This window comes from Primulina eburnea, chromosome 10 (assembly GCF_022965805.1).
Source record: "Primulina eburnea isolate SZY01 chromosome 10, ASM2296580v1, whole genome shotgun sequence".
Classification (NCBI taxonomy): domain Eukaryota; kingdom Viridiplantae; phylum Streptophyta; class Magnoliopsida; order Lamiales; family Gesneriaceae; genus Primulina; species Primulina eburnea.
Window position 1 is genome coordinate 36,197,834 of NC_133110.1, and position 24,271 is coordinate 36,222,104.

At 34.8% G+C, this 24,271-nt stretch overlaps 3 protein-coding genes across 3 annotated transcripts; all 3 read right to left on the bottom strand.

The window, feature by feature from the left end:
* Positions 1 to 1,771: 1,771 nt before the first annotated feature.
* On the bottom strand, positions 1,772 to 3,217 carry LOC140803400 (nudix hydrolase 17, mitochondrial-like). Its single transcript, XM_073159267.1, has 5 exons — positions 2,932 to 3,217; positions 2,549 to 2,669; positions 2,363 to 2,446; positions 2,129 to 2,257; positions 1,772 to 2,035 (listed from the first exon to the last, which is right to left on the bottom strand). The coding sequence occupies exons 1-5, from the start codon at positions 3,021 to 3,023 to the stop codon at positions 1,826 to 1,828; spliced, it is 636 nt and encodes a 211-aa protein (XP_073015368.1). The 5' UTR covers positions 3,024 to 3,217; the 3' UTR covers positions 1,772 to 1,825.
* A 5,815-nt stretch (positions 3,218 to 9,032) lies between these two features.
* LOC140802896 (secreted RxLR effector protein 161-like) lies at positions 9,033 to 9,439 on the bottom strand. The gene is made up of 2 exons (XM_073158515.1): positions 9,250 to 9,439; positions 9,033 to 9,196 (listed from the first exon to the last, which is right to left on the bottom strand). Exons 1-2 carry the CDS (start codon positions 9,437 to 9,439, stop codon positions 9,033 to 9,035), a joined length of 354 nt encoding a protein of 117 aa, XP_073014616.1.
* A 4,636-nt stretch (positions 9,440 to 14,075) lies between these two features.
* On the bottom strand, positions 14,076 to 17,272 carry LOC140803401 (glutamine synthetase cytosolic isozyme-like). The gene is made up of 12 exons (XM_073159268.1): positions 17,114 to 17,272; positions 16,509 to 16,545; positions 16,315 to 16,418; positions 16,076 to 16,124; positions 15,872 to 15,978; positions 15,709 to 15,796; positions 15,448 to 15,576; positions 15,283 to 15,357; positions 15,105 to 15,158; positions 14,990 to 15,027; positions 14,722 to 14,881; positions 14,076 to 14,415 (listed from the first exon to the last, which is right to left on the bottom strand). Exons 1-12 carry the CDS (start codon positions 17,185 to 17,187, stop codon positions 14,263 to 14,265), a joined length of 1,068 nt encoding a protein of 355 aa, XP_073015369.1. The 5' UTR covers positions 17,188 to 17,272; the 3' UTR covers positions 14,076 to 14,262.
* Positions 17,273 to 24,271: the final 6,999 nt, after the last annotated feature.

Sequence of the window (24,271 nt, forward strand, 5' to 3'; positions counted from 1 at the left end):
GCTATCCGTGTTTCATAAAATAGATTCGTGAGCACGTCAAATGTGTAACATAAGATCGATTAAACGTTTGTTCAATCTTTCAAGCCAAGCTATTGTTAAACGACGAAGACTCTGTTTGGCTCGGCTTTTAGTTTGATTGTAATAAGAAAAATTAAAAATAATTAATGGTTAATTAATTAAAAAATGGTTATTTATCCTTTTAATTAACTACCATTAATATAACACATTTCCTCCCTATTCCCTCTCACCGAATTTAAGGTCAGTTGGAACGTCACAACTCGGCAATTTTAAACTGATGTCAGTTGTATGTCATCGTTGACAAGTCAAAATAATCAAGATTATCTAAGAAAGATTTGTTCGATTAATTTAGAAGATAGCATAACAACAACAAAAATAATTGCTACATCTTAAAATATAGCAGGTCTTTTTGTGAGACGGTCTCACGAATTTTTAGCTGTGAGACGTGTCAACCATACCGATATTCACAATAAAAAATAATACTTTTAGCATAAAAAGTAATACTTTTTCAATCATAGATGACCCAAATAAAACATCAGTCTCATAAAATATGACCCGTGAGACCGTCTCACAAAAGTTTGCCCTAAAAATATTAGTCGCCCAACATTTTTTATATATGAAAATGTTATAATATTGTTGTTTTTGCTCCAAACAAACAATACTTCAGTGCTTGCAGTCATATGCATGTAACAACTATGTATAACAAAACCTTAGTGATGACATTCTTGGGCAACCCAATTTCAGGAAAAAAAAAAAAAAAAACCCCCCAAGAGAACAATTGCAAGAGATATTCGTATATAGCGCAAGGTTTTACGGTTATTGTTTTACCAAAATTATAATAAGAGATAACAATACAACTCAAATATTTTTTTAAAATCGTAGTCTTCGGTGATTTCACACATTTGGACCACTTTTATTCACAAATGAATAATAAACCCAGATCCGTGATAGTGCACACGGCCCAACAAAAAAGTTCGAAATTTAACATATCTCAATAGGTTTCTTGATTTCTACTGTAGATCCATGTGGCTAGTTTGTGTATCTTCCACGCAACAATTATTACTTAACATTGGCCCAAGTATGACCCGGGACCTTAGGCCAAGTCCAAAGCATCATTTAAGTACTTAGAAATACTATTAGGAATTGCAACAACACAATTTGGATTGTACAAGTTATATGCATATGGTAAAAACTTGTGTGAGACAGTCTCACGGATCGTATTTATAAGATTGATCTCTTATTTGGGTTATCAATGAAAAAGTATTATTTTTTATGCTATTATTATTTTTTATTGTGAATATGATGATCTGTGAGACGGTATGCATATATAATAAATTATTCATCCCGGCATTGAAAAATTCAAATTTCATATGTAATTTAGCTTTTAAAAATGTAGGAAAAGGAAGCTGTATTTCTTAATTTGTCTCGAAAATAGGCCAAAAGTTCACTAATTCAATGTTAATATGCAATAAAACGGACGGAACCAAGATTTTCTTGAGGAGAACAAGGTTTTCATACACATTTATTTAAGTTAAATTGATAATATACAAGTGACCCTAAATGCTGCTACACAGAAAATAAGCTCGACTCGAACTCGAACTCGAACTCGAACTCGAACTCAAACTCGAATCATAACCACACGAATGGTGTAGTAAAAGAATCAAATAATGATGGTGGTACATAATCTCTGCTACTCTCTCCATGCCTATTCTACGAACTCCAATTGATTAGAGCAACTCCTTTTCGCCCGTATGCCGCGATTTTAACAAACCTTGGAAAAGTCGTCGACTTGTAGTTTAACAATCAACTAACTAATCAAACAACGATCGACATCATCATCTCCGTTTTGAGCTCGCCTGCTGAATCTCAATTCGTCAACTCTGCAAGATCCTAGTCTACTCGACATCAGAGGCTCTTCCGCCATCCTCTTTCGGGCCGAAAATTGGCAGACAAAGGTCTCTAAAGCGTCCTTCATCCAAGAATGTGAACATGCTTCTCTAGCTTCATTCACAGACATCTGTATGGATCATATGATCAAACTACATGTTAGAGATCATCACACAGAATACGACATTGCATCGAAACAATTGGTATGGCATTCTGAACATACCCAAACTCGTCGGCGGACGTCTTTCTCCGGCCATACATCGAGTTCCTCGGTTACAAGGAGGGGGAACATCGATCCCTCGTGGTATTTATCTTGGCTTCTGCTCTTGAAAACCCATTCGCCTAATTTATCCTGCAAGAAAATGGCAACCAAGAAATCTTTAGAATTACACAAGAATTCATGTACATAAACACCATCCAAATTTCCAATGATTCTACAAGAAGGCGAGATATTAACCTCGAGCAAGCCGAGCACACCGGCTTCTTCGATGGTTTCTCTTGAAGCAGCCATTCTGATATCTTCATCAAGTTCCCAACCACCCTGAAATTCCATAGCAAAAGATCAGTCTCAAACCAAAGATCACGGGCCTTCAATAACTACAAAATTTTAACTCAAAGTCAAGTTAGATGTGAAAAAAACTACCTTAGGGAACATCATTCTTGGACTCTTTTGAGAGCTAATCAAAAGAATCTCCAAATCATCAACTGAAATATCATGGATTTGGGCTGATTCGTTGGTTTCCCTGATTCTATAAGGAATACATCTGCACAATTCGTTAAAAGGGAAGCGATAATCAGATAGATACAAAAATTTCAGATAGTTATTGTAAAATCAAAGAACCAAAAAGAGTTCCATCTTTGAAGCTTAAAATCCCCATTCAATATTTTCAATCACAACCAGGGACCCTTTTCCCAAAATTTACAGGGCAAATCCCAAAACTTGTTCTTTTCTTGAAAAGAACAAAGGGGTTTCAAGAAAAATACCCGACAACCAAGAAAAGAACAAAGGGGTTTCAAGAAAAATACCCGACAACCAGACGAAAACCCTGGCTGTAACGCTGCAAATGTCTCCCAGTGCGGGAGGGCATATCCACCAATTTCTTGATTTGCATGGTCATAATCACTAATCAATCTTCTATCTTTTTTTTTTTGCAGAGAACGAATCTCAAAAACTCCCCAAGAAAGCAAAGCTTTCGACACCGTTTGAGGAATAACCTTAAAAATTTCCAGTTGCTTAATTATTTGCAAGAAAACTAATGGCAGGTAATTTGTCTCGAAGGTCTGTGGATAACTGATGAGATGAATCAGCCTGTCCACTCGCTTTATAGGGGAAGATACATCAATTTAGTGGGACCCAATTGCCCAAAAACTCCATGATTGATGTATTATCTTGGTTAAATGCGTGTGAATATATAATATTCTTGAAATTATATCACAAAGTTATGTATTTTGAATATTATATCAATTCTTTCTTGCGTGTCTGCCATGCTCCATTTTGAAAACAGGCCCGTGTTACAAACGAGGCGTATACAGTCGAGGAACTGGTCCCTGACCCCCCCTTGCATGTTTGTTTCGTCTTCCTGAAATTGCACTTTGGCCCCTTTACAATGGAGCCATTGGAATTTCAGTCCATCAGTCATTCTATTTCTCCCACTTTTCGAAAAAGAAAAATTAACTCTGAACTGAACTGAAATATGGACTTTAAGGTGAGCTGAACTCAAGCTCAAAATAGCTTTTTTTAAGCTCTAAGTAGAATAAAAGCATCGAGTTCGAGCTCTACTATGAAAATTATCTATTAATCTCAATTCGAGTATGAAGGTGGAACTAGTTTTCAACTTTTTGACGTCATTTTTAAATATAATAATTTGAAAACTTATCAAAACTCATTAATATTTCATATACATACCAATTAACTCATCACAACAAATCGATCGACTTACCTTATAAATTAAAAAGTGGCATGAACACAAAATACCACAACAAACCAATTGGGCAAATATGTAAATTATTAAGTGGTATGAATACAAAGTATCATTATGCCAAATTCAATTCGAATCTCTACGAATTACCAAAACCTTGGACAATGAAACAAAAATTGAGTTCCCACTAACGCATGCATAGGGGTAATAAATAGACTACATGAGCTTAACTAACATTGATTGTAGCAGCAACTTTAATTTTTATTTATGTTTTTTTTTGTATTATTCTTCCTATACTTGATGTATTTTGCATTTGATTTCTTCGTTATTATAATTTTGTATTTTGACATCCTCTAAAATTACGGATCCGAGCCCATATTAAAACGGATCACTTGCCAAGGACCCAAGCCCACAATCCCTAGGCCTAATAATACCGAGCTCTACTAGGAATCCAATCCCGCAACCCTAGCGCTATCAGAAATCAAAGCCCACCAAGAGACCGGGAAATCCGAGCACACCGATGAGTCGGGAATTCTGAGCCCTGGTGTGACTTAAAGATATGAAGATATTTTCATTAATAGATAAGGGTCCCGACGAATACAGAATTCGGATAAACCCAATCAAGATAAGGTAATAGTACCAGATGCCATATTTCTAGAGTCGTAGTGTTTGAAATCTCCTATCTCAGGTAGTATTCTATATCAGCAGGAGTCCTACTCCAACAAGGAAACTAATCTCCTACCTCTATAAATATTATGAATGTGTTACAGTTTTACACATTCACATTCTTCCGCTAAATTAGCACTAGTATATTTCAATTTTAAGTTTGCTCTTAGGATAGACTTAAGCATCGGAAATGTTAAACGGGAAAACTCTCCAGTGTCCCCTAACCTTGTTTATGTCTGTGCAGAACCTAGAGATCCGACCCGACTCAATCAACAGTGAAGATTTGAAGATCCGTTCTCCAGACCGAACCCAACATAAAATTTTGATATCATCATATTTGATAAAAGGAAACAAGTGACAAATACACTAATTACAGGTAGGTGAACGCCAAAACCCCATTTATTTAGTTGGAACAAATTATTTAACATGTCGAATATTTTCAGGGGTCGAACGGGGATTTACTTATAGATCGGGGACCAAAGGGCGAACTAACCTACTAATTTTCTACAAGGTGGGTTAGATCTAAACTTGGTTCAATTCAAAGTCAGACACCTCCCCTAGCACTAGGATCGGCAAATGGTTCAAATGTTTTTATTATCATTATAAATTTATAACTAATAATAACTAAATGGGGCCATTGTTAATTAATTATCTTAAATACATGCAATTACCTAGAATCACCACCTTTTTTTTAAAAAATATAATAATGATGTATCTAGACTCTAATATTATATTTAATTCACGAAAATTACATTCAAATTCTAAAAATGTAAGTGAATAAATAAGCATTTAATTGCACAAAAGGCAAATGGAAAATTGTGTACTTTTAAATCAAGAATGGATCCTTTCTTCGAAATTAATGATTTTATTCTAATAGACAATGTCGACTTATGGGGCCTATAAGTGTACACTCTTTCAAATATGTTAATTTATACTTAGTCACCGACGCATACGTATTGCATGTTCGTAACATAAATAATATATATTTAATTAATTGGTCATGATATTATATAAAAAATAATTATTATTTTTAAATATTTTAAAATTTAGTGTTCGAACAAAGGGAAACGAAGATTTTTACACGAGTACAAAAATGTCAACGGAAAGAGGGGCATCTAGTATGTGCGCAATTTTTTTTTAAAAAATATTATAAAATAGAGACTTTGAAATATTAATTTTCGAACACAACGGGATAAAAATGTCAAAGAGTTGGTCTCATGAGACCGTCTCACGGATACTAATATGTGAGACTGTTCAACCCTACTCATATTCACAATAAAAAGTAATACTCTTAGCATAAAAAATTATACTTTTTCATGGATAACCTAAATAAGAGATCCATCTCACAAATTCGATCCGTGAGACCGTCTCACACAAGTTTTTGCCAATATCAAATTACCAGACGCCCGTTATATATTTTCGCTGATCTTAGAAAGAATTCACTTCTAGAATAAATTTATTTATAGTTTCTAGAAATAAAGAATTTTAGAAGGTGAGAAAATGTCAAAAATGGGGCCTATAATCAGCTTAAAAAAACCAGTGTGCAGTCATTTAAAAACATGTATATTATCTAGAACGAGACCTCAACAACAATAGGATAATATTACTGAGAAATAATGGATTAAATTGTGAGAAAATTTTTCCCTTGTTTATTATTATTTTTATTTTTATTTCACTTTCTTCTATAAAACTTTGACTTAGCCTTATTTTAGAAATCTTGTGTCTATTATCTAAACATAAATGAAAATTTTAGTGCTTTATAGTTCATCAGACACCAAATCTCAAGTTTGGGTCCAGATTACATATTCGAAACTCAATTATAACAATCATCTCTTTCAAGTGAATGATATAAATACGAAAAAAACTGGTGTGAGACGATCTCATGAGTCGTATTTTGTGAGGTAGATATCTTATTTGGGTCATCTATGAAAAATATTATTTTTTATACTAAAAATATTATTTTTTATCGTAAATATCGGTAAGATTGATCCGTCTCACAGATAAAGATTCGTGAGTCCTCGTTTTTTGGAATTTATTGAAAATTTTGTCGTGTAGAAAGGGTCGTATGTATGGTGGACATATTACAAGGACAAAGTTGTGCAATAAGTCATAAAAAGATGTATGGTAAGATTAAACAATATATTATAAAAAATATTATATTCAAATGAGGAAAATGATCTGATTAAATAATACAAGCACATCGAGTCAAGAGCTTGAAGTGATACAACAACTAACACTTGGCTTTTTAACTAAAATTTGGATCTTTCAAATCAATTTTACCGACAAAAAAGATCATTATCATTATTTTTTACTAATTTTTTTAATATAGTAAGTAGTTGTGCAGTCGTAACGTAATTAAATTTCGATAATACGAAAATATATTGTGTTTTTTCGGAGTACCTAATTGTAAAGATGACTACCAAAATTAATTCGCGAAAGTAAAAGAAGAAGTGGCTTTCGATATTTTGTTTTTAGTATAAATAGATAGAAAGTTTTAAAAAGCGTGAAGCATATTAAATATTATAAGTTTAAAGTGATTGCTTAAATAATAAGCATTAAAAAGCAATTTTTTAGCATAATTTTTGTTATATCAAGGAAAATAATAGATTAAATAATATAGAAACATAACAAAAATCAAGATTATGTGTATTAAATTTTAAGTCCTCAAAAGTAGAAAAATATCAAAATTATAATTATCAGTGGTTTTTTAAATTAAATCAAATACCAAAAAATGAATTTTTCTAACTCTTTATTGGATTTTGATTCACTCATCTTTTATGTGATCTAAAACAAGCTACTTTTTTTTTTCTCGAGTTTTATTTGGAGAAAATGAGGCCAGAATTCTTTTGAGGAAAAAAGTTCAAATTGTTTAAAATAAATATGAAAGTTTTAATATTAAATTAATCTTTGTGCTTTTATTGAGCATTAGGCGTGCTTAAAACGGTCAATTATGAATTTGGCTCCTTTTTTTGTCCCCTCAATTTTGGCAAAATCGTTGCATGTTTTATCAACGATTTCACGCTTAATCTCATATTTAGAATGTTTTTAAGAATATGCATGAAAAACTTGAAGAAATGACAGAAAATTTGTAGCTAGATGAGGCTATTGTTGAAAACACTAGGTTCTTAAAAAGTTTTGCCCCGCTCTTGGTGCTTCAGGAATGTGACATTCTTCTCCCAAAATACAAAAAAATTGAACTTACGTTTTTATCAGCACAGAAAAACACAAGTTTTATAACCAGAAATGTATAGGCTCTCTTCTCTACATAAAAAAGGAAAAGAAGTAGATGATATATATGCAAATGATTGATTTTTTGTCTGAAAAGTTACTCAAACTTGGTTTGATCTTCTCTTTTGAATGTTTTTTTTTTTTTTTTTTACAAAAAGAGATGTTGATTCAAACATATGTGTGTCTTTTGGTCCATAAAACTGATTTTAACTATCAAAGAACACTAATGAGATGAAAAGATATCAAGAAAACTCAAAAAGACAAGCACCTGTTTGTGAAACAGTGTGTTAGGCGTTGAGGCGCCATTTCCCGACGCCTCAATGCTTCCTTCACTGCCTGGAAAAACCAGAAAACCAGGAAGTGCCACAAGTGCATGGGCACTCTGAAAATGCACCCTTGTTGCCTGGAAGTTCTAGGCAGCCTTTGGGAAGAACCACGGTCCAAGGCGTGCAATGAAACAGTTCCCATGTGCTGACCTTGTTGCCTGGAAATTCTAGACAGCTCTTGTAGTGCGGGTTATTCCTCAGGTGAAGTTATTTTGAGTCGTTTCGAGTTTTCCTTAACTTCCTAGCTTAATTTTCATTAATTAGGCCTTCAAATCAAACATAAAAAATGCGTATTTTCATTAACTAGGGTAAAACCGTGGGTAAGATGAAAAAAATTCATTTTAATATTTTATGGTGTATAATCACTCACTGTGTTTCCAAAGAAAACACACTCTTTTTTAATACATGAGAACAAAACAACTCACAAATATTATAGAACTAAGCACTCAAATGCTATAAAATGAGAGAAAAAATCGAAGAAGGGATGCTTTCAGAATGAGGGATGAGAGCTCTATAAATAGAGCTCCTTGTCCATGTTAAGACGCGTATAAAACACGTCATCTGAATTCAACTTTGCAAATCCATGTTTTTATTCAACAAATTCAGCCAACTATTTTTTTAATGCATTAAATGCATTTTCACTATTTTGCTGACGTTTCTCTCACTTGGAGATTTGGAGAATCAAACACATCTCCACACATCTTTTCAATTTTGTCATTCTTTCCTGCTTACGTTTCTGCTAGACCACTTGATGATCTACACCATTCAAACTTATCAGTAAATCAGTTATGTTATCTTTTGTATGGATCTTCTGCATATCCACACTTCCTTCTTCTATTACTTCCCGCACAAAATGAAATTGAACTCTAATGTGTTTCGTTCTGGAATAAAAGGCTAGATTCTTTGCGATGTGCAAGACACTCTGATTGTCACAAAAAAAAAAAATATTCTCTTATTTGTGTCTGATCTCTTCCAATAACCTTTTAATTCATATTGCCTCATTGCAAACTTGAGTAGCTGCCATGTATTCTGCCTCCGTTGTAGATAATACCACAACAGTTTGCTGTTTTGAAACCCAGCTTACTCCACCCCTCACAAGTGTAAACATATAACCAGTAGTATATTTCCTCTTATCAGGATCACCTGCATAATCTGAATCGACATAAAATCTGGTCCTCCATAATATAATGCAGCATTTGAGGTACCCTTAATGTATCTAAGGATACTCTTAACTGTACTCCAATGCTCTCTATTCGCCATATATCGACTAACTGCTTCCACCGCTTGAGCAATGTCTGATCTTGTACAGATCATAGCGAACATCGAACTTCCCACTGCCGATGCATATAGTACTCGAGACATCTCCATCATCTCTGCTTCACTGTTAGGACACATCTCGGAGGATAACTTGAAGTTAACGGGAAGATGTGTCGATATTGGTTTGCTATTTAGCATGTTGCAGCGTTGCAAGACTCTCTTCATATAATTTTTTTGGGAAAGCCAATCTTTCCGTTAATTTTATCTCGGTGAACTTGCATCCTTAAAATCTTGTTTGTTGGTATCAAGTCCTTCATATTAAATTTCCTAGCCAACTGTGCATTCAATCCTTGGACCTAATCTTTGTTGGGGCCTGCTACCAACATGTCGTCCACATACAACAACAAAATGATATAATCATCACCAGACCTCTTGAAATATGTACAAGGGTCTGCACTCAGTCAGCTCTATCCAAGGCTCATGATATAAGAATCAAATCTCTTGTACCAACATCTCGGCGCCTGTTTGAGACTGTACCAAGATATGTTCAACCTGCAAACCAAGTTCTCTTTGCATTTTTCTGCAAAACCTTTTGGCTGTAGCATATAGATTTATTCTTCAAGATCTCCATGAAGAAATGCTGTTTTCACATCTAGCTGTTCTAGATGTAGGTCAAACACCACACATAATCCCAGAACTACTCTGACTATTATAAGCCGAACCACAAGATAAATATCTCATTGAAGTCAATGTCTTCTTTCTGAGCATATCCTTTTACCACCAATCTAGTACAATGCCGCTCCAATTAGTTATTGCCATCACGCTTGATTTTATAGATCTATCTATTACCAATGACTTTCCTCACTCGTGGTAGTGTAACAATATCTCAATTTTTATTCTTGTCTAATGTCTCCAACTTTTCTTGCATTGCTATCATGCACAAGGATACATCCGAGCTTTGAGTAGCCTCGTGGAAAATCGATGGCTCACCATTCTCGGATAATAGAAAATATGCAATATTGCTTTTAGTGACATAATCTAAAAGCCAACTTGGTGGTCTTCTGTCTCGAGTTGACTGTCTCGTATTGTAAATCTCAGACTCAACATGTTCTTGTTCTTCGTACTCCGATACTGCTTCACAAGAATTTTGACTTTTGTCCTTCCTATTTTTCACCTGAAATATAATAGTTTCTAAATTCAGTGTGTCTTTGTCTCTCTTTACTTTATCTTACTCGAAGATAACATCTCTGCTGATGACAAGCTTGTGGACATTAGGATCCCACAAGCGAAACCCCTCAACTCTATTAGCATAACCCAAGAATATACATTTTCTGGATTTCAATTCTAATTTCGATCTTTCTTATTCATTGTACAGAACGTACACATGACTTCCAAATGTATGCAAATGAGAATAATCTGTCGGCTTTCCTGTCCACATCTACATCGGAGTCTTCGGATCAATCGCCACTGAAAGAGAACGATTGAGAATATAACAATCGGTTTTGACTGCTTCCACCCAAAATGACTTGTCTAGACCTGCAGTAATGACTAGTCTTCGGATCAATCGCCCAAAGTTTTGATTGCTTCCACCCAAAATCCACATCTTTGTGTGTTTCTCCCAAAAGTACATACAGATTTGCAGCAATCTTTTCTGCCTTTATAACTACAAGCGCATCCTTCACAATTTTTATGATCCCGTACTCGATACGGGTTTTGCACCCGATGTCATCCAATTGTCCCAAAGACAAAATATTTTTCTTCAGTCCCTTCACATGTCGTACCTTCTGTATGGTGCGAATGGTGTCATCAAACATTTTAATTTTCATAGTAACGACTCAGCGATTTCCAAGGCATGATCATTTCCCATAAATAGAGATCCTCTTGAGAAAGGTTCATAATGATTTAACCAATCTTTCCGAGACGTCATGTGCCACGTTGCTCCTGAATCCATAATCTATGTGTCACAAAATTTGTATATGCCTTCTGCAATTGTTGCTGCTTCGCTGAACACCACCGCCTGAAGTACTGGCCACATTTCCTTGAGAACTTTTGTCGATACTCATACACTCTTTCTGGAAGTGCCATTTACCGTCACATTTAAAGCAGTAAATATTTTTCTTCTTATTTCTCGACTTTGATCTACCTCGTCTTTAGCTCTTACTAGAGTCACGATCCATAAATCTTCCTCTTATGATCGACAAAGCCTCTGTCTGCTTCGAAGTTACCAACCTATATTCCTTATTCTTGCACCGACTTTCTTCTCCGAGAATCGCAGTTAAGACATCGTAGAATTTTAGATAGCCCATAAGAATATTGTTAGTTATTTTGATGATAAATTGATCGTATGAATCTGGTATAATTTGAAGAAGAAGTTCTGCACGTTCATTTTCCTGTATTTTATGCCCCATGGAAGTGAGTTGGGCAAATAGAGCATTTAATGTGTTGATATAGTCGGTCATCAATGAGGATTCCGCCATCCGAATAGTATGAAGCTTTCTGTTTAGGAAAATCATGTTGTGTAGCGACTTGACTTCGTACAACTTTGTCAGAGTATCTCAGATAACTTTTGCTGTTTTTATCTCATAGATACTTGACAATACTTCGTCTACTATAGCCAAGTGTAAATTGGCAACAACATTATCATTTATCTCATTCCACTTTCTATCGTCCGTAATTTCCATCGGTCTATCTCCAATAGCCGCCAAGCAATTCTATTTTCGTAAAACTTCTTGTATCTTTATTTTTCGCATCATAAAATTGCTTCCATTGAACTTTGTTATCTCGTACCTGCCCGTCATTATGTCTACAACAATTTAGTATACTGGACAAAACAATCTCACCTTAATAAAAAATCTTTAAAAAACTTTTCTGATGTGGAAGATCAGTCTAGGCTGCTGCAACCACAGAACATACTCAGAATTTTAAGAAATTTTAAATCAATGCTCTGATACCATTTGTTGGTCCTACGTGCGATAATTTGAGATAATAAATATGAAAATAAATAATAAATTGGACACCAAGATTTACGTAGAAAACCCCTAAAAATTATTAGGGTAAAAACCACAGGCAAGATAAAAAAAATTCCACTATAATATTTTATAGTGTACAACCACTCATCGTGTTTCCAAAGAGAACACTCTCTTTCTTAATACATGAGAACAAAACATCTCACAAATATTATAGAAATAATCACTCAAATGCTATAAGATGAGAGAAAAGCTCGAAGAAGAGATGATTTTAGAATGAGGGGAGATATCTCTATTTATAGAGCCTCTTGTCCGTGTGAAGACGAGTATAAAATGTGTCGTCTGAATTCAACTTTGCCAACCCACGTTTTTATTCAACAAATTCAGCCAACCTTCTTCTTTAATGCACTAAATGCATTTTCACTCTTTTGCCGATACATATGCGTTTAAATATGTATATATGAGTGCACACATTCAATCGATTTGGCGTCAAAATATGAAAATTTTGAGATTTAATTCGTAAATCTTTGAGAAAAGGGAAAAAAATCCCCTTGAATATAAAAAACTGTCCCTCCTTGTCGGCAAGCTAGTCTTCTCTTGTCCTCTTCAAAACATATATATTTATTGAGTCTGAATATGTATGTGTGTCTCTCATAGTCATTAATGTCAAGTGCCTATTTTCTTAGAGAATGCACATGCAAGTGTTCCTTAGATATACACATGCATTATGGGGGCGGAGTTGACTATAGATACATAGGGTTTGTGGATATGGATTGACATACTTCTTTACTAATTTTTTTGATTTTATTATAGAGAATATTGAAATTTTGATTTTAAAATTTGTTTGTTCCGAATATTATCCGTGACGCTAATATGAAACCGACGCAGTGCTGATACGATATTGATATAAGCAACGATACATCAGCACTTTCATAAAAAAAAAAATTAAAATTACCAAAAATTAAAAGATATTGAACTAACACTGAAATTTGACAATATATATAACAAAAATTACATTATTAATTTTAACCAATTCGTGTCAGATGTATTTTTACACTAAAATTTAAAAAAATTATACTAGCATCTTCTTTTTTTTATTAAAACATAACTCCATCTACATCAAATTTCAAAACCTGTAAACGACACAAGGGAAAAAATGAAGAATAAGTTTTTTTTTCCCGTGTGCTTGCCACTAACTAACTAGGACACAATGGGACCTTGAAACATGACTCGATTGGACCTTCAAAGCATGTTATGAGGTACGATTTTAACTAAAATATATGATTCGTGTCACACTAAGAAACATATACCCAAAGATTGTGATAATGGAGGCACTTTTTTGGCATCAAATTATTGCATCTTTCTGTATTGTCCACTGTCCCGAGTGGTAGAAAATTCCAATGCTCGAGATAGGACCACATTGGACATAAAAGTATTCGACAATTTTTTTTTAATACACCACTTGGCTTGTCATTACAAGAGATAATAAAATATGTATAAATATAAATATATGGGTAACAAAATGATGTATATGACTCCAACTATGCAATAAAACGGATGAAATTAGTACACGTGGGCCTGATTCGCTAACGGAGATGTTCAAAGGTTTCTTCGGGCCGGACGGAGATTGGCCCTCGAGTGTAAAGGCAGAAGGGAGCTTGACTGCAAGACTCACATGTGAGCAGGGACGAAAGTTGGCCTTATTAAGGACAGATTAATTTCATTTCAATTTTTGTCGTTTCCCCCAATGTTTTGCGAATTCTATAACAAAACACCCTTTTCTTGATTTATCGATTGAACTAATGTCATAAACAACAATAATTCAATTTTTATAAGATAATTTGTCACATTCAGATATTGATTGTGCTACTTGAATAGTAAAGACAGCAGAAAGCAATCAAATGCACAACAAATGAAACATATATGAATAGTTTTAGAAAGGTGCAGTTTCATCCAAACACCAAATGATATTGGACAATGGTTCAGCTGATATCTTTATGGTTGCCAGAGGATGGTGGTTTCCGCGACCATAGACGTGACAACGTATGGATCCATGTTCGAAGCAGGCCTGCGATCCTCGAAGTAACCTTTTCCATCCCTTTCGGTCTCCCTTCCGACCCTGATGGATGCTCCGCGGTTCGCCACACCCTGTTGACACACAATAACTTCAAGAAACTCAAACAAGCAAGGGCAAGGTATGAGGAAGGCTAGTGGGAGAAGTGTTCCAACTTTGGACTTTTCGAAATCTTTTACTAGTTTGCACTAAAAATATGAGTAATTTCGATAACCATATAGTCATAGATACCAACAACTAGCACCATATAACTGCAATTTTTCTGTAAGGTGTCGAGGCAAGGATGGAATATCAGAGATCATTTTTCCCAAACCCTCAAGTTCATTGGAAATGGGCAAATAATGATTTCATATTTGAGCTAAAAGAACTAAATGGTTTACCCATGAGAATGTGTCTATGCTGGCTGTCTCGTGTTTTCCTGTAAGACGACGTTCGTTGCCTTCTCCATAGGCAGCAATGTGTTCCTTGTGCCTTAAACCAAGCTTACGGATCGCCTCCTTAATGACTTCATAGCCTCCATCCTCTCTCATGGTCTTTGTACTGGATATTTTCATACGTTTTGCTTAGGGGGCATGGAGGGAAAATTAACTATGATAACAGCGTTAGAGAAGTTGAGATGGAAGAACATAATGGATGATAGAACTGAACCTGTAATTTGTATGAGCCCCGGCACCATTCCAGTCACCCTGTCACATAAAAGATGACACCACAAAAACCACCACAGATTTGATACAATGTGTATTGAATATTACAAAGTTCTAACCTGAATAGGCTTGGGATCCAGGGAGAGGACGACTCCAGCTATCTCAGTAATCCGCTGTAGAGATTTTTCAAGAATGTGTGAAAAACGGTGCAATTAAAGGTGACCAATGTAGGATGAATCCGAGAATAGTTTTTCAGATAAAAAAAACATAAAGCCACGTTTTGGGCAGAGTGTGTACCTCGAGAATGTAACGAGCAATCCATATTTGGTCAGCTGCCGAGATACCAACAGACGGCCCAACTTGAAATTCCCACTGAGCAACAGAAGCACAAGCATGAGCACATTTGATGGTGCAAACAACATTGTGATATAATCCTATTGGATACTAAAATGTGATTTTTACCTGCCCGGGCATCACTTCTCCATTAATTCCACTAATGTTTATGCCAGCATAGAGACATGCTTTGTAATGAGCGTCAACAACATCGCGGCCAAATGCTTTTTCAGCACCAATCCCACAATAGTATGGTCCCTAAAACAACAAGGGAAGACTATGATATGGCCGTAAATTCAGTTCTGAATCTGGTAATAGAAACAACTAGACCACGACTAGAGCTAAAATCCCACAACATGATAAAGAATTGGGGAAATGGGAATTCAGTACCTGTGGTCCTGGGAACCCTCCAAGGGGCCATCCCAAAGGCCAGACCACGTCTTTCTGCAGCAAAGTGTATTCTTGCTCGATACCATACCTGCATTTTGATAGTTTTAGAAACAGAATCTTGAGGAAAATGTAAAATGTAAAAGAAACAGGAATCAAAACATACCAGGGTACCTCAGCAGCAACCTTGGGATCACTAAATATTTGAGCAGCTCGATGCCTCTTGTTTGTGGGAATAGGTTCTCCAGCTGGAGTATAAGTATCACACATGACCTGTGGAAAATGAACAAAAATATTTGGCAAGTTTTCACCAACAAGGATAGCAATATAATTTCTCTGTCGTGCTAGGATATGAAGTGACGGGACTTACAAGCTTGTGGGTTCCTCTCCTGAACGGATCCGGAAAAATCGCCTGAGGGCTGCATAAAAACAGAACAAGAACATGTTTCCACTTCATTCGGAAAAAATGTTCAAAATCTTCCATTGAAATACAAGGAAATGGTTGATACGTTTCCCGTAACTAATATCTCTAGTTCCACTTTTCAATACACGAGTATAACAAGAAAATGGTTGATCATAGTGGAGGACTTAAGGTGAATGAATCATTACTAAACAAGAACTTCACTATCGGCGCCAGGGGCTTGACCGGTACTTGAACCGTCAAAGTTCCATTTCGGAATCTCTGAAACATCAGTAACAGGACCAGGTAGAGTCTGATACATAGCACAATAAATGAACAATCAAACTTCACAGAGAACTTTTATCTTTTCAAGTTACTAATGTGTAGTAAGGAAAAAACTTACCCTAGCCTTGCTTCTGAGCCTCCCAAATCCATCAATCCTGGCATATGATCAAAACATACATATGAGAAAACGAAAACTTCCCGTCGAACCGAGACACAGAGAGTTCTGAAGTGTGGAGCCGGAAGGAGCGGGAGCCATCACTCTCTCCACTCAAAATAAGAAAAATTCAAATTTCATTGGTTTAGTTTTTTCAAAACACAAGTTCTACATATATCATTCATAATTTTACATTTAGGAAATATCAAATTTAATGAGTCAGATGACTTCCTTTAACTTTCCATAATCAAAGTTTTCCGACACGAAGTAATAACAGGTAACAACAATGACAAAGTTACACAAAACGGACATCAAATCAACAGAAACCCAATAAAGTTCACAAATTTAAGGTTCCTACAAAGTTAAAACATGCGGCATAACACCAAAGCTCCAAACTTTTCGTCAATCTCATCACGCAAGAACATTAAACAACCAATGACCAACATTTTTCCGAAGAAAGAAACGAAGCCCACAAAACCAAAGCTGGTAAAAATCAAGCCTTAAGCATCAAAACACCAAAAATGGGGGCAAACACAGAAAAACAGAAATGTAAACTTGTAAGAACTGACCATATATACTCGTAGATGGATTTTTTAGTGACTCCGGAGAGGTCCAAATTGATGAGATCATTCAGAAGGGACATTTTTCCTCGTACAAATACAAAGGAATACTAAACAATATAGCACCCTTTGAGTTTGGCCAATCGGTGGTATTGTAAAAATGTGGACGAATGAGCGTTTTATAGCCATTTAAGGCGTGGAAAAATATGAAAGCATCTACACATTTTAATTCTCACTGTTTATTTTCGTATGGAAACATGCTGCAGTTATTTTTTTAACTGTGGATTGAACTTAACGACAAGTCTCCAAAAATCTCCAAATTATGTGAGAAAAACATACAAACTCGGTCGAGAAAATATTGTTACGGAGTCTAAACAAACCAAATGAATTTCAGGATTATCTATTAGCAACCATTTTATTTCAAGATGATACCAAACAATTAAGCAAATGAGCTTAAACAAAATTTGTCCTTTGCATGGTTCTAATAACATTTCTTTTACCTCCTTCGTTAAGCCACTCCCTATCTCCAAATGGCAAAAGGATTAAAAAAGCAATTTGAGAAAACACATATTTCCAACAATATTTTATAAATTATTTGATTTAAATTGTCTTCAAATTATTTCATTTCTTCTTCGATCACGTATTATAATATTTGAATTCGAAACGATAATTATCTGACAATAAGATCTTAAATTTAATAGTTTTTTTAGATTATAGAATTTACTCATTCATATGAATCCAACAAGGAATCAACAAGGAATAAGTCCTCTACGGCCAACCATACATTATATTCCTCTTATCGATTGTCCAACATATAGATACGCCGCAAGCTAATGGAACACATTTTTTTTTCAATATTTATATAATTTGAGGCTCTAAATTAAAATATGAAAAAGATATTTCGCTGATAACTCAACAACAACAAAATATAACAACTGCAAAATTTGGAGAAAGAAGTTTGTGCAATAAAATTTATTTGGCTCGTTTGTAACCAAAAATTTAATTGTAATTAGGCATGTATTATAATTTGGAGTAGGTCTCTTGTGTGACGGTTTTCACGAATCTTTATCTGTGAGACATATCCAAATAAAATATCCGTCTCGCAAAATAAGACCCGTGAGACCGTCTAACACAAGTTTTTGTACATAATTTGTTGGACGTATTTTCTTTATTATGAATTTTTTAACCTGTCCAAAGAGCACGTTTAAGGACAACTACCTTTGCCACTACATAGAATTTGACAAACAGTCTATGTGACAGCTCATTCCAATGGCATCAGTGGATACCAATATAGAGGTAGATGAATTTAAAAAAAACAAAATTCTCGAATAATCTTATAATTATAATTATTATTCCAATAGAATAGGTTTTTATATCATGAATTATTAAAATATAAACATGTATTTCCAACATATATTTTTTAAATTCTTATATCAATATAACAAAAAAAAAAAAAGAAGAGAAACTAGTGATTTCATTGGCTTTCTTGTTGGTAGTTGTGTCTTAATTCTTTTTCTTGTTGTATAACCTTAAAGGCAGCACTAAAGCACAAATCAACTTTGTTTTCTTGGCTTTTGCCTTGAAATTATTGCCAACTTGACTCTTTGTTCTTGTATTCTTCTTGAAGCCAGCAGGATCAAGGATTCAAGGCTTGCTCTTGTTCTTCTGTAAACTTTGTCTTCATCACCATTGAAAACGACGATTTATTAGTTTATGTCCAAAGACTTGTGTCGAATTTAAATTCACAAGGATAAAATTAAATAGCAATACAACCACACATGCAACTCAAACATTTAAAACGATACAACGAGAGCACATATAGACCACAAAGGAACGAAGATGAATCGATGATATTTGTATGGACTGAATATGGATAGTTATTTTATGGACTAGTTGATCTCTCCGTATGATCTAATAATGCATACAGTTTGTTCATTTAAGGAATCTTATATAGACCACAAAGGCACGAGGATCAATCGATGATATTTGTATGGACTGGATATGGATAGTTATTTTATGGACTAGCTGCTCTCTCGGTATATATGATCCAATAATGCATACAGTTTGTTCATTTAAGGAATCTTGTCTAAATTATGTTGAAGGTATAACAATTTTTACCACTCTGTGAGAGTAAAAGATTAAGTAACGGTGCTGTAATATTCAACTAATCATACAAGTAACACAACATAAGAAACTTAAAACATGCATCCACTGGTAAGAATGTAGGTACAATGGATTTCATCTAGCAGCTAGTATCATAAAGATGAAGCCTGTAAAAGATTGGTTTTGGACCAGAAACATCAGAGTCGGGCCTATACATACGGACGCCGGTTCTAACTGAGAGCATTGAGGGGCCAAGTTGAAAAAACGAGCTAAATCTATTCTATCAAAGATGGAGGAGATGGTTTGGGAGGACTGGTGGAGCCCCTCTGCTTTAGAACTATATATATGTGGCCATCTGAATCAAAGTTCAGGGTGATTGAATAGCCTTCTTTGACATCGTGGGCAAGCATTTTCTCAGCCATGCTGTCCTTCCTCGAAAACTTGATCTCTAAACCTATCAGTAACTTGAAGTTCGACGTCCTTGGATGCTTTAACATGATATCATCTCTCTCCTTCACCTCCAGCCAGGTATGCAGTCGGAGAACGATTATCTCATCTAACCGGTTCAAGAATTCCAGCCTGAAATACAGTTTCAGCTCCACTGTCACCAGGCTCTTGATTCAGTTGTAGCTGCTGTCCTTTTACATCAAAGCCTATTCGACGGCCTCCCTCTCGATTACACTGCTGCTAACTGTCCAACCTTTGCTGTCTGCAACTTCAATGTTTCTCTCGTGTCTTAGATTTTATTGACTTTTGTGCAAAACAATATTTATTTTAATAATATTTTATGATTTTATCCAATTATAATATTTATTTTCTATGTAGATTTTTAAAAACTACATAGATAAAATTCTTGAATATATAATATAATAGATATCATGAGGTATGCTTCTCAACATAAATCATAAAACTCATTAGAAAACTATTGTATATTCAAAACTGGTTAATAGTCGATTCAACCATAAAAAATAAAGATAAAGTTCGTTCGAACTTGAGACTATCATATATGATATAAACGTCACGTTTCATTGGTAATGATGTAGAGATATCATTCTTACATATGATTGGTCATTTGATTGTGCACAGAACAATCCTACTTCGGACATTCCAAATGGTTATTACTTGTCGAGTAGAAAAGTCCATAGTTATAGTTGTACACCATTAGTCCTTTGATACGGGACAACGTGAAAGCTCTACGTACTAGCATGCACTTTGATCCGTTTACCGACTCTATTGAGGGTCATCAGATAAAGAGGTTGTGTATAGTTCAAAATTCGTAGGAGTCAATATATTGTATTCGGGATTCACCACTCACTCTCAGATGAAGATATTCTATGTGATATGATGAGTTAATAGTGGAAGGAATCTCTGGCCAAAGTAAGACATGTACATTTTGAAAATAGGTTTCCTCAATTATACTTAACATATTACTATTATTACTCTAAGATATATCACATTGTTTTCGAATTTGTTTGTAACTCTAGATATACAAATAGTTGCATATTCGAACATGATACATGAGTTGAAGGGTATTGTATGCTAACCTTAACTTAACGTTATTACAGGCACTATCGGTGATAGCTAATGGACCATGGGGCGACGCTACTAGACGTTTTTACCATAATCTGATAGGTGCAATCGGACTCGAGTTCTGGCGTTCTTGATCAAAAGGTTGATGAAAAGAATGATGATAATTTGGGTAAGCCTGAATATGAACAAATGTTGTTCTGAATCATATGAAGTTGTAGATCCACAGCTAGTTGTGTCTTTGAACCATTGATGGTCACACAAATATTAGATTATATGTTCACATTGAGATAATCAAATTCAATAAGTTGAATTTGATGACTGTAGTTCGATGAAAATCAAACAAATTGCTTATCAATGAATTTATGAATTGATTCCATGTAATAGAAGTTTTGAAATCTATCTTAACTGCTAGTTAAATGAGAAGAGTGGAACTGTCTGTTTAGTTATTGAGTTTACAAACTGAAAGCTATCAAATTAGATCAGTAAAAAATTTTGTTATTCGAAATTTTCATTTTTCATCATGTGTACGAGATTTATACCATCGATACATCATTGTTGTTTGATTATTGATCGGGGTTATAATGAGTTCACAATTATTTATTTAGTAAATTTAAAATATACTAATGAAATAGCAAATTAGTAGTACTGACTGCTAAGTGCAAAATCTCGTGGAACATTCTAGAAGAGTTTAGAATATATTAATTAATAAATAATAAATTGAGTAATTAAACAAATGTTATTTTATTTAAAACATATAAATATATATACAATATAAATATATATATATATATATATATATATATATATATATATATATATATATATATATATATGTGTGTGTGTGTGTGTATTATCAAATATGGATGATAATTTAATTATACATGATGTTTTCAAGAGTGAAAAATATACATGAGAGTTTTTGAATAATGAAAAACAATATCTTGATAAAATGAGAGTCATGATTAGACCGGGAAGAGAATTTTAATATATGTATAATTAATAGTTGAATTACATACATAACTTTTACACATAAGTTTTTGTCCACAAAAAAATTTCTCTCTCTACCTCACACAAGGAACTACCGCCGTCGGATTTTTGAAATTCCAGCGATCAAATCTCGATGAAAATTTCGTTTGGATCTCTAATGCGATTTATACGATGAATTCAGTTTCTGATCATGGACCTGATTCACGAGATTGAAGGATGTTGATTCCAGTAGATCGTTTACAGGGATTTACAAGAAAGAAACTTCACTAATCTTAGATTTGTTTGGTATCAGGCATTTTTAAAAGCAAAAGTAAATCAATTCTAAACGACTTATGAATGTTAAATCGATGACCAATAGAGTTTTGATTATCAAAACACAAAATTTTTAATCTTCTGCTTCTCCTTTGAGTGCGAAAAAACCATATATCAGCACTTCCCGTCTTCAAGAATCTGAAGCATCATTTTAAAGACATCAGGATAGGCCTTCTAGATTTCATCTATGAAGTTCATCCTCCATATTGAGGAGGCAACGGCATTCATTGTCGACGACTCAACGGGGATGTCAGTCCAAGAAGAGACAGTATGCTGAATGACAGCTTTTGTCATAGCATGCTTCATTTGCTGCCATGGTCCATCTCCTTCCTCCTATCAACAAGAGTAGATATATTTTCCATGACATTCATTTCTCAGTCCCTAAGCTCCCCAGTCTAAAATTTAATTTAAGTACAGTAACTGAGATACGAACCATAACAATGTACTAGAAATTCAAGATCTAAATCTTAATCTATTATCCATATAGTGATAACGATACACAATCACATTGACAAAGTCATGGGATTGCCCATGAATTTGTAAATGTGAGTGTATATCCTTATCATATAGGACCATAGAAGTGGCATAGAGATCATAAAAACGTCTCGACTCCGAACATCTTCTATCGGAGACGTGCTGCCAACCCTTCACCCTCACGAAGCAAGTGCTCCAACAATCCAATGTAAGAATGCCCTGAATCAACATCAATAACTGCTAAGTAATCAAGCAACCTAAATTGAATTCAAAGCCACTTAAATTGAGTTCAAAGAACACCATTTTGGAATTCAACAACACAATTAACACATGTGTTGATTAGTCAAAAATTATGAGGTAAGCCATGAAGTTTTATTTTTTGTTTTTCCCTAAACTTTTCCTATAAATACCCATCCATTCTTCATTTCAAAATCACACAAAAAACACAAATCCTCTCATCTACAATCATAAGTGTAGAAGTGAGATAAAGGATTTAGTGTGAGATTTCTTAAGGAGTGTTTATCCTTTGAAGGAATAGGACTAGTGGAGAGAAAGTGAGTGTTAAAATCAGATTGTTCTGAGTGAAATACTTTGTATTCTCAATTCTCTTGTCTTCTTTGTTATTAATAAAGAAGTGATCTCTTTGAGAGGTTTAGAGTAGACGTAGCCCAATCTTGGGGTGAACCACTATAAATATTGGTGTCCATCTTATTCATTGTTGATATCACTTATGATGTTCCGCTGCGATGTTACCTCGTTTATTTCCGTGATATCCCAACAACTGGTATCAGAGCTAGATTCTCAAATACTATAGAAATTCCTCGTATGCTCTGTGGTTGCAGCTTAGTCTGAACTTCCACATCAGAAAAGGCTTTCTAGACAGTCTTAGGGAAGTGGTTCTTTTGTGTTCAGGCTTTGACGATTATTCGTTGGTAGCATTCACAAAAGATGGAGGTACGCACAAGTAAGATGATTAGCCTTAATGGCTCTAATTATCAAATTTGGAAAAGTAAGATGAAAGATCTTCTATTCGTCACCAAGATGCACCTACCGGTGTTCAGCGAGTCTAAACCAGATGATAAATCAGATGCCAAATGGAACTTCGAGCACGAGCAAGTCTGTGGGTACATCCGAAAATTTGTCGATGACAACGTCTATAATCACATCTCTAACGAGACACATGCTCGTACGCTTTGGACAAAGTTGGAGACACTATATGCCTCCAAAAGTGGCAACAACAAATTGTTTTATTTAAGCAAGCTTGTCCAAGTTCGATACAAAGAAGGAACTTTGGTCGCAGATCATCTGAACGAGATTCAAGGATTCGTGGAGCAGTTATCAAGTATGAGCATAAAACTTGATGACGAGGTGATAGCTCTGATTGTGCTAGCTTCATTGCCAGAGTCTTGGGAGACTCTGAAGGTATTACTCACGAACACAGCACCTGGAGGAGCCGTGAGTATGGACTTCATCAAAAGTGGCATCTTGAATGAAGAGATGAGACGGAGATCTCAAGGATCCTCTACCTCACAGTCAGATGTTTTGGCTGCTAAGTCAAGGGGGAGAAGCAAGATCAAGAAAAACACAAATCAGAAGCCAAGAAGAAGCAAGTCCTCAGGGAGATATGCCAACATAAAATGTTATCGCTGTGGAGAAAAAGGACATATTAAAAAATATTGTCGGCAACCGAAAAACAAACATGAAACCGACGATGAGCAAACAAACGCCATTGACGAGTTCAATGTTGTTCACGAGCTAGAG

Coding starts and splice junctions, on each gene's coding strand:
- LOC140803400 (XM_073159267.1), bottom strand. CDS start 3,023: ATGACCATGCAAATCAAGAAATTGGTGGATATGCCCTCCCGCACTGGG. Junction 2,670..2,931: donor GGTTTTCGTCTGGTTGTCGG/GTATTTTTCTTG, acceptor CGAATTGTGCAG/ATGTATTCCTTATAGAATCA. Junction 2,447..2,548: donor CAAGAATGATGTTCCCTAAG/GTAGTTTTTTTC, acceptor ATGGAATTTCAG/GGTGGTTGGGAACTTGATGA.
- LOC140802896 (XM_073158515.1), bottom strand. CDS start 9,439: ATGTGTCCTAACAGTGAAGCAGAGATGATGGAGATGTCTCGAGTACTA. Junction 9,197..9,249: donor TATCCTTAGATACATTAAGG/GTACCTCAAATG, acceptor ATGTCGATTCAG/ATTATGCAGGTGATCCTGAT.
- LOC140803401 (XM_073159268.1), bottom strand. CDS start 17,187: ATGTCCCTTCTGAATGATCTCATCAATTTGGACCTCTCCGGAGTCACT. Junction 15,358..15,447: donor GAGAAGTGATGCCCGGGCAG/GTAAAAATCACA, acceptor TCTGTTGCTCAG/TGGGAATTTCAAGTTGGGCC. Junction 15,159..15,282: donor TTGCTCGTTACATTCTCGAG/GTACACACTCTG, acceptor AAATCTCTACAG/CGGATTACTGAGATAGCTGG.